A 14,750-nucleotide genomic window follows, 5' to 3' on the forward strand; every position below is an offset into this window, starting at 1 on the left:
GTGTCTGGACGTCTTCATAATCAGCACATTTCCTCCAGGTAATTCGTGGCACTGACATGTTTGGTATCCACGTGTAGCAGGAAAGGCTGTGATCCAAATATGGGCATTTCCTTTGTGGGCGGCGGCTAAAGACGGGCGATGTTTACGCACGAGCAGCGACGCCTCAGATCTGAGCTTCAAAACAAACACAAGCACAATCTGGGTTTCAATCATTCTACGTTTTATTGGGATAAAAATTATCTTTAGTTTTTAATGTGAAAGACTTTCAGATTCAATGATTCTAAAAAACCTCCGTGTTCGGGTTAGGGTTCGTGTTCAGGTTCAGGTTCAGGTTCAGGTTCAGGTTCAGGTTCAGGTTCAGGTTCAGGTTCAGGTTTGTTTGAACGAGTCTCGGTCTCTTCATGGTCGTTTACGCTCAGGATTCTGAGACACAAACAAAGCAACAGTCGCTTCATCTCTGCTCCAGGAGAACCTGAGGAGGAGCAGAGGAGAGGGTTAGAGGGGGAGGGGGGAGGGGGGAGGGGGGAGAGAGGGAGAGGGGGGAGAGAGAGGGAGAGAGAGGAGGAGCACAGGAGAGGGTTAGAGGGGGAGGGGGGAGAGAGAGGGGAGGGGGGAGAGAGGAGAGAGGGGAGGGGGGAGGGAGGGGGAGAGAGAGGAGAGAGAGAGGAGGAGCACAGGAGAGGGTTAGAGGGGGAGGGGGGAGGGAGGGGGGAGAGAGGGGGGAGGGGGAGAGAGGAGGGAGAGAGGGGGGAGAGGGTTAGAGGGGGAGGGGGGAGGGAGGGGGGGAGAGAGGGGAGGGTTAGAGGGGGAGAGGGGAGAGAGAGGAGAGAGGAGGGGGGAGGGAGAGAGGAGAGAGAGGAGGAGCAGAGGAGAGGGTTAGAGGGGGAGGGGGAGGAGAGAGGGGAGAGGGAGGGGGAAGGGAGGGGAGAGAGAGGAGAGAGGAGGAGAGATAAAAGGAGAAAAGAGACAAAGGGGGGGAGGATGGTGCAGAGGGTGAGAGGGTGAGGGAGGGGTCACCCGTCACTCACTGGTTTCGCTCAGGGATTAACACACTGTCTCCAGGCTTCAGCTGCAGCTCCTCGTTGCCGACGGTAACGGTGGACCCGCCCTCCTGAAACAGCGTTTACTTTGTTTTACTTTATTTACTTTATTTACTTTGACGTGTTTGAAAACGGTTTAACGTGACGGACGTACGAGCTGCCAGATCCACGCGTCGCTCTGACGAGTGTCGGCCGAGAGCCCCGCCCCAAACACCAGCGCCTGCAAAACATGTACAACAGGAGCCGCGTCAGTGACACAAACATGTACAACAGGAGCCGCGTCAGTGACACAAACATGTACAACAGGAGCCGCGTCAGCGACACAAACATGTACAACAGGAGCCACGTCAGTGACACAAACATGTACAACAGGAGCCGCGTCAGTGACACAAACATGTACAACAGGAGCCGCGTCAGTGACAAACATGTACAACAGGAGCCGCGTCAGTGACAAACATGTACAACAGGAGCCGCGTCAGTGACACAAACATGTACAACAGGAGCCACGTCAGTGACACAAACATGTACAACAGGAGCCACGTCAGTGACACAAACATGTACAACAGGAGCCACGTCAGTGACACAAACATGTACAACAGGAGCCACGTCAGTGACACAAACATGTACAACAGGAGCCGCGTCAGTGACACAAACATGTACAACAGGAGCCACGTCAGTGACACAAACATGTACAACAGGAGCCACGTCAGTGACACAAACATGTACAACAGGAGCCGCGTCAGCGACACAAACATGTACAACAGGAGCCACGTCAGTGACACAAACATGTACAACAGGAGCCACGTCAGTGACACAAACATGTACAACAGGAGCCGCGTCAGTGACACAAACATGTACAACAGGAGCCGCGTCAGTGACAAACATGTACAACAGGAGCCGCGTCAGTGACAAACATGTACAACAGGAGCCGCTTCAAAAAAACAAAAACAGTCTAAGTTTTACCTCGGTCTCAAACTGAGCTCCGAACAGGTCGACTCCGCCCCCTCCGCTCAGGTTGGCTCCGCCCCCTCCGCTCAGGTTGGCTCCGCCCCCTCCGCTCAGGTTGGCTCCGCCCCCTCCGCTCAGGTTGGCTCCGCCCCCTCCGCTCAGCGCCGCACGGTGTTTGACCAGCCACGATTTAAAGCAGAACGGAGACATGACGTTCAGAGAGTTCATCTGGAACGGAGGCTCCCTGAACACGTCACCTGCACACATGACAGAGTCACACGTCTGCAACATCTGCACACATAACAGAGTCACACATCTGCCTCACCGGGGTCGGGTGGAGAGGGGGGAGACTCACCGGGGTCGGGGGGACTCACCGGGGGAGGGGGGACTCACCGGGGGGGGGGAGACTCACCGGGGTCGGGGCGGCCGGTCTGCGCCTGCTTCGACTTCATGAACCTGAGTCACAGACACAAAGCGTTACCGTAGAAACAGGACAAACACGCCGGTGACGGTGAGAGCCTCACTCTGTGATGACGGGCACGAGCTGCGTCCCCAGGTCCTCACAGTGAAACCAGCGCTCGAACAGAAGCTCCGTCGAGCCGTCCACGTAGTACCTGCAGCACAGAGCGGTCAGTCTGCCCAGGGCGGCTGTGGCTTCATGTGCACCGACTGTCCCTGTCTGTTGTGACTTTGTTGTTTTTTTAGATTTGGGTAAAGCTCAGTTAAGGCAGAGGTCAGAGGTTAAGGAGAACACTGAGAGGCCCAGTCTGACCCTGGTCCTCAACCCTGTTCCTCTGCTGCCCCCTGGTGGTTCATCCACACTCATTACAAAAACACTTCCTCATTTCAGTCTCAAACACAAATGTCTAAAACAACTTCATTAAACCACACGTGTAGAGCGTGTGGAGCGTGTAGAGTATGTGGAGCGGGTAGAGCGTGTAGAGCGCGTAGAGCGTGTAGAGCGCGTAGAGCGTGTAGAGCGTGTGGAGTTGAACCTGAGGCAGTCGGTCTCTGACTGAAGGCGTCTTCGTTCCACCACAAGCCCCACAGTGTCGGCCTGTCTCTGTGGAGAGTGAGGGATCCGCGCCGGCAACAGGAACATCTGCAACAACATCATTACATGTCCTTAGCATGTCCTTAACATGTCCTGAAAATGTCCTTAACACGTCCTTAGCATGTCCTTAACATGTCCTTAACATGTCCTTAACATGTCCTTAACATGTCCTTAGCATGTCCTGAACATGTCCTTAACATGTCCTTAGCATGTCCTTAACATGTCCCTAACATGTCCTTAACATGTCCTTAACATGTGCTTAGCATGTGCTTAGCATGTCCTTAGCATGTCCTTAGCATGTCCTTAACATGTGCTTAGCATGTCCTTAACATGTGCTTAGCATGTCCTTAGCATGTGCTTAGAATGTCCTTAGCATGTGCTTAGCATGTGCTTAACATGTCCTTAACATGTCCTTAGCATGTGCTTAGCATGTCCTTAGCATGTCCTTAACATGTCCTTAACATGTCCTTAACATGTGCTTAGCATGTGCTTAGCATGTCCTTAGCATGTCCTTAGCATGTCCTTAACATGTGCTTAGCATGTCCTTAACATGTGCTTAGCATGTCCTTAGCATGTGCTTAGCATGTCCTTAACATGTCCTTAGCATGTCCTTAACATGTCCTTAACATGTCCTTAGCATGTGCTTAGCATGTCCTTAGCATGTCCTTAACATGTCCTTAGCATGTCCTTAACATGTCCTTAACATGTCCTTAGCATGTGCTTAGAATGTCCTTAGCATGTGCTTAGCATGTGCTTAGCATGTCCTTAGCATGTCCTTAGCATGTCCTTAACATGTGCTTAGCATGTCCTTAACATATGCTTAGCATGTCCTTAACATGTCTTTAACATGTCCTTAGCATGTCCTTAGCATGTCCTTAACATGTCCTTAACATGTCCTTAACATGTCCTTAACATGTCCTTAACATGTCCTTAGCATGTCCTTAACATGTGCTTAGCATGTCCTTAGCATGTCCTTAGCATGTTCTTAACATGTCCTTGACATGTCCTTAGCATGTCCTTAACATGTCCTTAACATGTCCTTGACATGTCCTTAACATGTCCTTGACATGTCCTTAACATGTCCTTAACATGTCCTTAACATGTCCTTGACATGTCCTTAACATGTCCTTAACATGTCCTTAGCATGTCCTTAACATGTGCTTAGCATGTCCTTAGCATGTCCTTAGCATGTCCTTAGCATGTCCTTAGCATGTTCTTAACATGTCCTTAACATGTGCTTAGCATGTCCTTAACATGTCTTTAACATGTCCTTAGCATGTCCTTAGCATGTCCTTAGCATGTCCTTAGCATGTCCTTAGCATGTGCTTAGCATGTCCTTAACATGTCCTTAACATGTCCCTAACATGTCCTTAACATGTCCTTAACATGTCCTTAGCATGTCCTTAACATGTGCTTAGCATGTCCTTAGCATGTCCTTAGCATGTCCTTAGCATGTTCTTAACATGTCCTTGACATGTCCTTAGCATGTCCTTAGCATGTCCTTAACATGTCCTTAGCATGTCCTTAGCATGTGCTTAGCATGTCCTTAACATGTCCTTAACATGTCCTTAACATGTCCTTAGCATGTCCTTAGCATGTCCTTAACATGTCCTTAACATGTCCTTAACATGTCCTTAGCATGTCCTTAGCATGTGCTTAGCATGTCCTTAACATGTCCCTAACATGTCCTTAGCATGTCCTTAGCATGTGTTTAGCATGTCCTTAACATGTCCTTAACATGTCCCTAACATGTCCTTAGCATGTCCTTAACATGTCCTTAGCATGTCCTTAGCATGTGCTTAGCATGTCCTTAACATGTCCTTAGCATGTCCTTAACATGTCCTTAACATGTCCCTAACATGTCCTTAGCATGTCCTTAGCATGTGCTTAGCATGTCCTTAACATGTCCTTAACATGTCCTTAACATGTCCTTAGCATGTCCTTAACATGTCCTTAGCATGTCCTTAACATGTCCTTAACATGTCCTTAGCATGTCCTTAACATGTCCTTAACATGTCCCTAACATGTCCTTAGCATGTCCTTAGCATGTCCTTAACATGTCCTTAGCATGTCCTTAACATGTCTTTAACATGTCCTTAGCATGTCCTTAGCATGTCCTTAGCATGTCCTTAGCATGTCCTTAGCATGTGCTTAGCATGTCCTTAACATGTCCTTAACATGTCCCTAACATGTCCTTAACATGTCCTTAACATGTCCTTAGCATGTCCTTAACATGTGCTTAGCATGTCCTTAGCATGTCCTTAGCATGTCCTTAGCATGTTCTTAACATGTCCTTGACATGTCCTTAGCATGTCCTTAGCATGTCCTTAACATGTCCTTAGCATGTCCTTAGCATGTGCTTAGCATGTCCTTAACATGTCCTTAACATGTCCTTAGCATGTCCTTAGCATGTCCTTAACATGTCCTTAACATGTCCTTAACATGTCCTTAGCATGTCCTTAGCATGTGCTTAGCATGTCCTTAACATGTCCCTAACATGTCCTTAGCATGTCCTTAGCATGTGTTTAGCATGTCCTTAACATGTCCTTAACATGTCCCTAACATGTCCTTAGCATGTCCTTAACATGTCCTTAGCATGTCCTTAGCATGTGCTTAGCATGTCCTTAACATGTCCTTAGCATGTCCTTAACATGTCCTTAACATGTCCCTAACATGTCCTTAGCATGTCCTTAGCATGTGCTTAGCATGTCCTTAACATGTCCTTAACATGTCCTTAACATGTCCTTAGCATGTCCTTAACATGTCCTTAGCATGTCCTTAACATGTCCTTAACATGTCCTTAGCATGTCCTTAACATGTCCTTAACATGTCCCTAACATGTCCTTAGCATGTCCTTAGCATGTCCTTAACATGTCCTTAACATGTCCTTAGCATGTCCTTAACATGTCCTTAACATGTCCCTAACATGTCCTTAGCATGTCCTTAGCATGTGCTTAGCATGTCCTTAACATGTCCTTAACATGTCCTTAACATGTCCTTAACATGTCCTTAGCATGTCCTTAACATGTCCTTAGCATGTTCTTAACATGTCCTTAACATGTCCTGTGATTCAGTAGCACAGGGTGAAGGGAGAGACGTTCAGCAGATCATCAGAGCCATCTGTGCATCAGCCTTAACCGCTAGGCCATCGGCTGGTCCGAGTTAAACCAGACCTCACTTTCTGTCCCAAAGAGCTGCCACAGAGGGCGATGGGGGAGATGTTGTACATGTTTTAGTTGTAGATGTTGTACATGTTTTAGTTGTAGATGTTGTACATGTTTTAGTTGTATGTTGTAGATGTTTTAGATGTAGATGTTTTACATGTTTTAGTTGTGATGTTGTACATGTTTTAGTTATAGATGTTGTACATGTTTTAGTTGTAGATGTTGTACATGTTTTAGTTGCACTGACCTCTCCTTCTTTAATGTGCACGTCTTTGTGTTTCCCATTTTCCACAACCTTCAGACACATGTCGCCTTTTACCTGGAAGAACAGCTGCAACAGGAAACACAGTCACTACAGGGTTCAGTCGGGGGTTCAGTCGGGGGTTCAGTCGATGGTTCAGTCGGGGGTTCAGTCGGGGGTTCAGTCGAGGGTTCAGTCGAGGGTTCAGTCGAGGGTTCAGTCGGGGGTTCAGTCCAGGGTTCAGTCGATGGTTCAGTCGAGGGTTCAGTCGAGGGTTCAGTCGAGGGTTCAGTCGAGGGTTCAGTCGGGGGTTCAGTCCAGGGTTCAGTCGATGGTTCAGTCGAGGGTTCAGTCGGGGGTTCAGTCGGGGGTTCAGTCCTGGTTCAGTCGATGGTTCAGTCAGGGGTTCAGTCGAGGGTTCAGTCGATGGTTCAGTCGAGGGTTCAGTCGAGGGTTCAGTCGAGGGTTCAGTCGAGGGTTCAGTCGGGGGTTCAGTCGAGGGTTCAGTCGGGGGTTCAGTCCAGGTTCAGTCGGGGGTTCAGTCGATGGTTCAGTCGAGGGTTCGGTCGGGGGTTCAGTCGAGGGTTCAGTCGGGGGTTCAGTCGGGGGTTCAGTCGGGGGTTCAGTCGGGGGTTCAGTCGGGGGTTCAGTCGAGGGTTCAGTCGGGGGTTCAGTCGAGGGTTCAGTCGATGGTTCAGTCGATGGTTCAGTCGATGGTTCAGTCGGGGGTTCAGTCGGGGGTTCAGTCGGGGGTTCAGTCGGGGGTTCAGTCGGGGGTTCAGTCGAGGGTTCAGTCGGGGGTTCAGTCGAGGGTTCAGTCGGGGGTTCAGTCGATGGTTCAGTCGGGGGTTCAGTCGGGGGTTCAGTCGAGGGTTCAGTCCTGGTTCAGTCGATGGTTCAGTCGAGGGTTCAGTCGAGGGTTCAGTCGGGGGTTCAGTCGATGGTTCAGTCGAGGGTTCAGTCGGGGGTTCAGTCGGGGGTTCAGTCGATGGTTCAGTCGAGGGTTCAGTCGATGGTTCAGTCGGGGGTTCAGTCGAGGGTTCAGTCGGGGGTTCAGTCTGGGTTCAGTCGAGGGTTCAGTCGGGGGTTCAGTTGAGGGTTCAGTCGGGGGTTCAGTCGAGGGTTCAGTCTGAGGTTCAGTCCAGGTTCAGTCGATGGTTCAGTCGATGGTTCAGTCTGAGGTTCAGTCCAGGTTCAGTCGATGGTTCAGTCGATGGTTCAGTCGAGGGTTCAGTCGGGGGTTCAGTCGGGGGTTCAGTCGATGGTTCAGTCGAGGGTTCAGTCGATGGTTCAGTCGGGGGTTCAGTCGAGGGTTCAGTCGAGGGTTCGAGGGTTCAGTCGATGGTTCAGTCGAGGGTTCAGTCGGGGGTTCAGTCGAGGGTTCAGTCGGGGGTTCAGTCGAGGGTTCAGTCTGAGGTTCAGTCCAGGTTCAGTCGATGGTTCAGTCGATGGTTCAGTCGGGGGTTCAGTCGAGGGTTCAGTCGATGGTTCAGTCCAGGTTCAGTCCAGGTTCAGTCGATGGTTCAGTCGAGGGTTCAGTCGATGGTTCAGTCGATGGTTCAGTCGGGGGTTCAGTCGAGGGTTCAGTCGATGGTTCAGTCCAGGTTCAGTCGATGGTTCAGTCGAGGGTTCAGTCGATGGTTCAGTCGAGGGTTCAGTCGGGGGTTCAGTCGATGGTTCAGTCGAGGGTTCAGTCGGGGGTTCAGTCCAGGTTCAGTCGATGGTTCAGTCGAGGGTTCAGTTGAGGGTTCAGTCGGGGGTTCAGTCGGGGGTTCAGTCGATGGTTCAGTCGAGGGTTCAGTCGGGGGTTCAGTCGGGGGTTCAGTCGATGGTTCAGTCGATGGTTCAGTCGTGGGTTCAGTCGATTGTTCAGTCGGGGGTTCAGTCCATGGTTCAGTCGAGGGTTCAGTCGAGGGTTCAGTCCGGGTTCAGTCCGGGTTCAGTCCGGGTTCAGACGGGGGTTCAGTCGGGGGTTCAGTCGGGGGTTCAGTCGGGGGTTCAGTCGAGGGTTCAGACAATGGTTCAGTCGAGGGTTCAGACAATGGTTCAGTCGGGGGTTCAGTCGGGGGTTCAGTCGAGGGTTCAGTCGGGGGTTCAGTCGGGGGTTCAGTCGGGGGTTCAGTCGAGGGTTCAGTCGAGGGTTCAGTCGGGGGTTCAGTCCAGGTTCAGTCCAGGTTCAGTCGGGGGTTCAGTCGGGGGTTCAGACAATGGTTCAGTCGAGGGTTCAGTCGGGGGTTCAGTCGAGGGTTCAGTCGGGGGTTCAGTCGGGGGTTCAGACAATGGTTCAGTCGAGGGTTCAGTCGGGGGTTCAGTCGAGGGTTCAGTCGGGGGTTCGAGGGTTCAGTCGGGGGTTCAGTCGAGGGTTCAGTCGAGGGTTCAGTCGGGGGTTCAGTCGGGGGTTCAGTCGGGGGTTCAGTCGGGGGTTCAGACGGGGGTTCAGTCGAGGGTTCAGTCGATGGTTCAGTCCAGGTTCAGACGATGGTTCAGTCCAGGTTCAGACGATGGTTCAGTCGAGGGTTCAGTCGAGGGTTCAGTCGGGGGTTCAGTCGGGGGTTCAGTCGAGGGTTCAGTCGAGGGTTCAGTCGGGGGTTCAGTCGAGGGTTCAGTCGAGGGTTCAGTCGAGGGTTCAGTCGATGGTTCAGTCGAGGGTTCAGTCGGGGGTTCAGTCGAGGGTTCAGTCGGGGGTTCAGTCGAGGGTTCAGTCGAGGGTTCAGTCGAGGGTTCAGTCGATGGTTCAGTCGAGGGTTCAGTCGGGGGTTCAGTCGAGGGTTCAGTCGGGGGTTCAGTCGAGGGTTCAGTCGATGGTTCAGTCGAGGGTTCAGTCGAGGGTTCAGTCGAGGGTTCAGTCGAGGGTTCAGTCGGGGGTTCAGTCCTGGTTCAGTCGATGGTTCAGTCGAGGGTTCAGACGAGGGTTCGGTCGCGGGTTCAGTCGGGGGTTCGGTCGCGGGTTCAGTCTGGGTTCAGTCGAGGGTTCAGTCGAGGGTTCAGTCGAGGGTTCAGAGGTCAAAGGTTGTTCTTTCGGCCTCACCTCCTCGCCCTCCTCGATGTGATAATCCTTCCTGGTGTTGGGGCCTCCCACAAACATGATGTTGAGTTGGCGAAAGTGCCTGAACAGACAATTCACAAACAACAGAGACACATCAGAAAAACGAGTCTGTGGGTTTTCTCAACACTCAAAACATGTACAATAGGGTGGTGACTCTGATCCCCTCGTGTCCTGCTCCTCAGACCGACTGAGTCTTTAAGGTAAGGTTAGGGTTAGTTTGTAAACACTATCCTGAAGGTGAGGGCCAGGGTAAGGCTACGGTTTGTAAACTACCGTAAACACTCCGACAATTATACCTCAATGTCGGAGTGGGGGGGTGTAACCGGTTAGTAACTGGTCTCATGGTCGAGGAGGAGGCCATCCTACATGAGGTACAAGTACCCCCTGCCAAGTCCTGGAGTACCCCATACCCCAAGGTCCTGTACCTTAGAGTCCCCGTACCTCAGAGTCCCCGTACCTTAGGGTCCCCTTACCTTAGGGTCCTGTACCTCAGAGTCCCCGTACCCCAAGGTCCTGTACCTCAGAGTCCCGTACCTCAGAGTCCCCGTACCTCAGGGTCCCCGTACCCCAAGGTCCTGTACCTCAGAGTCCCCGTACACCAAAGTCCTGTACCTCAGAGTCCCCGTACCTCAGAGCCCCGTACCTTAGGGTCCTGTACCTCAGAGCCCCGTACCTTAGGGTCCTGTACCTCAGAGTCCCCGTACCTTAGGGTCCTGTACCTCAGAGTCCCCGTACCCCAAGGTCCTGTACCTCAGAGTCCCCGTACCTCAGGGTCCCCGTACCCCAAGGTCCTGTACCTCAGAGTTCCCGTACCCCAGCTTGGGAGACCCTGAGACTGGGAAAAATCTTCCGATGAATCCTGCAGATTTCGTTTATTTCTTATTTACAAGAGCGTCCGTGACCCCCGTGTTGAGAATCACTGTGCGCTGCAAAGGGACAACATAATGAAAACAATGTAGGACCTAAAATGGAGCCCTGCGGTTCCGCTCCAGGAGAATCAAGCCAACAGTTTTCATTGACCCCAGCGAAGAAGTCAGTTAAAACAGTGAAACGATCTTTACAAACTCCTCATACTTTAAACCAGACGTTTCTCTCACTTACTTCTGTCCTCAGACTCTGCAGTTTGTGCCTGAACTTTAACCTGAGCGCAATTTTGCAAACAGGGCCGGCATTTTTGTCATGTTTTTGTTGCTTTTTCATTACTTGCTTTTTGGCCTGTTTTCGTCACTTTTTTGTCACATTTTCGTTGTGTTTTCGTCTCTTGTTTTTCGGGGTTTGTTTCATGTTATTGTTGTTTTTTCATCGCTTTGTCGTCACGTTTTCGTCACATTTTGTTGTGTCTTTGTCACTTTTTTTTGTCACTTTTTTGTTGCTTTTCCAGCACATTTTTGTTTTTGGATGCTTTTCCTTTAACCCCTTAACTCCCGCCGGAACCGAGCACATTTTCTCCAGTTTGGCTTTACCCCAATCCAAAAGCTTCTGGAAAAAAGCTGTGAAAATGGCAACAAAACTGAGACGAAAACAATGATGGAAATGTGACAAAAAAGGGAGGGAAAATTGATGAAAAATTGATGAAAAAGTGGCAAAAATGTGACAAAAAAAAGACGAAAATGTGACAAAAAAATGACGAAAATGTGACAAAAATGTGACAAAAATGTGACAAAAATGTGACAAAAAAATGACAAAAAAATGACAAAAATGCGACAAAAAAATGACGAAAATATGACAAAAAAATGACAAAAATGTGACAAAAAACGACAAAAAATGACAAAAAAAATGACAAAAATGTGACAAAAAAATGACAAAAATGTGACAAAAAAATGACAAAAATGTGACAAAAAAAGACGAAAATGTGACAAAAAATGACAAAAATGTGACAAAAATGTGACAAAAAAAAGACGAAAATGTGACAAAAATGTGACAAAAATGTGACAAAAATGTGACAAAAATGTGACAAAAAAAATGACAAAAAAAATGACAAAAAAAAGACGAAAAAATGACAAAAATGTGACAAAAATGTGACCAAAAAATGACAAAAAAAAGACAAAAAAGTTACAAAAATGAGTTGAATATCCAACAAAAAACTGATGTAAAAAAAATGTGATGACGTGAGGAAAAAGATCCTCTCGGTTCAGGCGGGAGTTAAGAGGTTAAGCTTTTAGATTTGGGTAAAGCTCGGTTTCGCCCGGGGGTAAAGGTAAGGTAACGTGAGGGGCCAGACCTTTGGCCCTAGAGCCAGTGGCCCCTCTGTGCTCCTCCAGAACACAGGACATATGGCCAGTCCGCCCCTGGCAGCAAGTCGTCTTTTACAAGGTGCACTGATTTGCCTTGTTTACTCACACGTTACAGACCGAGTTACTCACATGTCACAGACCGAGTTACTCACACGTTACAGACCGAGTTACTCACATGAGTTTGTTGCAGACCGGTGGGTTGAAGGCATGTTTGTTCTCCTCGATCCACTGCTCCACGTTCACCAGGAGAGATTTGTCCGTCATTTTTCCGTCGAGAGAAACAGTTAATTGTCCTCAGAGTTTATTGTGGGACAGAGATAGACTTAGGTTTAAAGTCCAAACTGCAGGAGGAGGCGTGTTCAGGGGGAGGCGTGTGCAGATAAAGGTGGTTTCATGTGAACTGACGGACCCTGGAGTTCAGACGAGTTAATGAATCACAGATCACAGGACCAGGACCCTCACCTGGACTCTGGTGAATAAGATCTGTGTCTGACATCGTCAAAACGAAACAGAGACTCTCAAGGCCGTGGGAACCCAGGGTGCTGAGGGCGCTGCAGCACCCCCTGGTGGATAGTTTGTGAACTGCAGGCAAATATTAACCCCTTAACTCCCATCTGAACCGAGCACATTTTCTACAGCTTTACCCCAATCCAAAAGCTTCTGGAAAAAGTGACAAAAAATGGACAAAAATTTGACAAAAAAGTGAGAAGAATTTGACAAAAAATTGCGGGGGAAAAAGGACGAAATAGTGATAAGAATTTGACAAAAAATGTGAATAATTTGACAAAAAAGTGACGAAAAATGTAAAAAAATGACAAAAATTTGACGAAAAATCGAGAAAAAATGGATGAAAAATGTACAAAAAATGACAAAAAAGTGAAAAAAATCTGACAAAAAAATGAGAAAAAATGGACGAAAAATGACAAAGATTTGACGAAAAAGTGATAAGAATTTGACAAAAAAAAATGCGAATAATTTTACGAGAAATGGACAAAAAAGTCACTAAAATTTGAGTCGACTGCCCGACAAAAAAGTGATGAAAAATCTGACGTGAGGAAAAAGATCCATTTAGTTTTGTAGGTCTTTCAAATGAGGCGTTACACTGGCCTACAGGATTTGGGTAAAGCTGAACTGGAGAAAATGCTCTCGGTTCAGGCGGGAGTTAAGAGGTTAATAAATAGGATTTATGCACAGAAAAAGTATTTTGGGGGTAAGTGTTGTCCCTCAGCGCCCCCTAACTAACACATCCGCCCACGGCTCTGGAGACTCTGTGACTTCACTTTTGTTCAGTTTTATTTTCACGTCAGACAAGTCGCCAAAGCTTCACAAAGGAGAGGGATTTTCGTTCACTTATAGCCACAGCCGCCCCCGGGGCAGACGGACTCACGCCGGCCCCTGCTCTCCCCTGTCCTGAAGGTCCCGACAACACAGCGGCCACGGGAGGACGAAGCCCAGCTTTGTGGGTCTTAGCTTTCAAATGAGGCGTTTTAGATTTGGGTAAAGCTGAACTGGAGAATCTTGAATTGCATTTCTTTTGCTTTGGGTTTGGCGATTGGCCATTTGATAAATTTCCAATGTTTTACTGAAACTGTGGGATTATCAAATACTTTTACTTTCATCTCCCTCTCATGCCTTTTCAGAGTCGCGGGAAGATGTTTTAGTTAGGGGGCGCTGAGGGACAAAATGTACCCCCAAAAATACTTTCTCTGTGCATAAATCCTATTGATTAACCTCTTAACTCCCGCCTGAACCGAGAGCATTTTCTCCAGTTCAGCTTTACCCAAATCCTGTAGGCCAGTGTAACGCCTCATTTGAAAGACCTACAAAACTAAATGGATCTTTTTCCTCACGTCAGATTTTTTTTCATCACTTTTTTTTGTTGGGCAGTCGACTCTTTTTTGTCATTTTTTCTACATTTTTTGTCACTTTTTTCCCCCAATTATTCGCATTTAGAATTTGACTTTTTTTTGACATTTTTTTGTCAAATTCTTATCACTTTTTCGTCCATTTCTCAATTTTTCCACAATTTTTTGTCACTTTTTTGTAAATTTTTGTCACTTTTTTGTAAATTTTTTGTCACTGTTTTCTCACTTTTGTCACATCTTCATCTTCTTCTTCGTCTCAGTTTTGTCGCTATTTTCGCACCTTTTTCCCAGAAGCTTTTGGATTGGGGTAAAGCTGGAGAGAAAATGTGCTCGGTTCAGGTGGGAGTTAAGGGGTTAATATTGCCTGCAGTTCACAAACTATCCACCAGGGGGTGCTGCAGCGCCCTCAGCACCCTGGGTTCCCACGGCCTTGTGCCCTTTGAAAGATTTAGATTCTATGAAACCACTAAAAACATGTACAATAGGCCTGTGTGAGTCAATGAATGATGGTGGTCAGAGTTTAGCACCACCGAGTGTGGAGGGAATGTCTGTGAAATAAATAATGCTTTTTTTTCTTTCTTTTTTTTTTTTCAAACTTTTTTAGTATTCATTATGTTACTATTTTTTATTTATTTATTTTTATTTATTGATTTTATTGTTATTTATTTATTTATTATTATTGTATTTCATTTTTATAAATATATTTATTTATTTTGTATTTATTTATATTTTAATTGTTTATTTTTTATTTATTGATTTTATTTTATTTTATTTTATTTTATTTTAATTTATTTTAATTTATTTTAATTTATTTTAATTTATTATTGTTGTATTTCATTTTTTTAATATATTTTTTTAATTATTTTTTATTGATTGATTTTTATTTTTTATTTATTTATTTAATGTAATTTAATGTAATTTAATTTAATTTTAATTTATTTTAATTTATTATTGTTGTATTTCATTTTTTTAAATATATTTTTAAATTTATTTTTAATTTATTGATTTTTATTGTTTATTTATTGATTTTTTTTATTTATTTTTTCATGTTCCTTTTATTGTGATGCTCCTGTTTGAACGCTTTCTGTGCAGGCTCTCAGTCGTGCAGGAGTTTTCCCATCTTCTTCTTCTTCTTCTTCTGTTCTGGATGATGTCACT

At 47.0% G+C, this 14,750-nt stretch overlaps 1 protein-coding gene across 1 annotated transcript; it reads right to left on the bottom strand.

Annotated features, from left to right (window-relative positions):
- Positions 1–387: 387 nt before the first annotated feature.
- haao (3-hydroxyanthranilate 3,4-dioxygenase) lies at positions 388–12,033 on the bottom strand. The gene is made up of 10 exons (XM_079568402.1): positions 11,903–12,033; positions 9,476–9,554; positions 6,454–6,537; positions 2,984–3,090; positions 2,513–2,602; positions 2,401–2,444; positions 2,004–2,245; positions 1,195–1,260; positions 1,029–1,111; positions 388–472 (listed from the first exon to the last, which is right to left on the bottom strand). Exons 1-10 carry the CDS (start codon positions 11,989–11,991, stop codon positions 400–402), a joined length of 957 nt encoding a protein of 318 aa, XP_079424528.1. The 5' UTR covers positions 11,992–12,033; the 3' UTR covers positions 388–399.
- Between the last annotated feature and the right edge of the window lie 2,717 nt (positions 12,034–14,750).

The sequence above is a fragment of the Gobius niger genome (assembly GCF_951799975.1).
Source record: "Gobius niger genome assembly, chromosome: 12".
Taxonomy (NCBI): domain Eukaryota; kingdom Metazoa; phylum Chordata; class Actinopteri; order Gobiiformes; family Gobiidae; genus Gobius; species Gobius niger.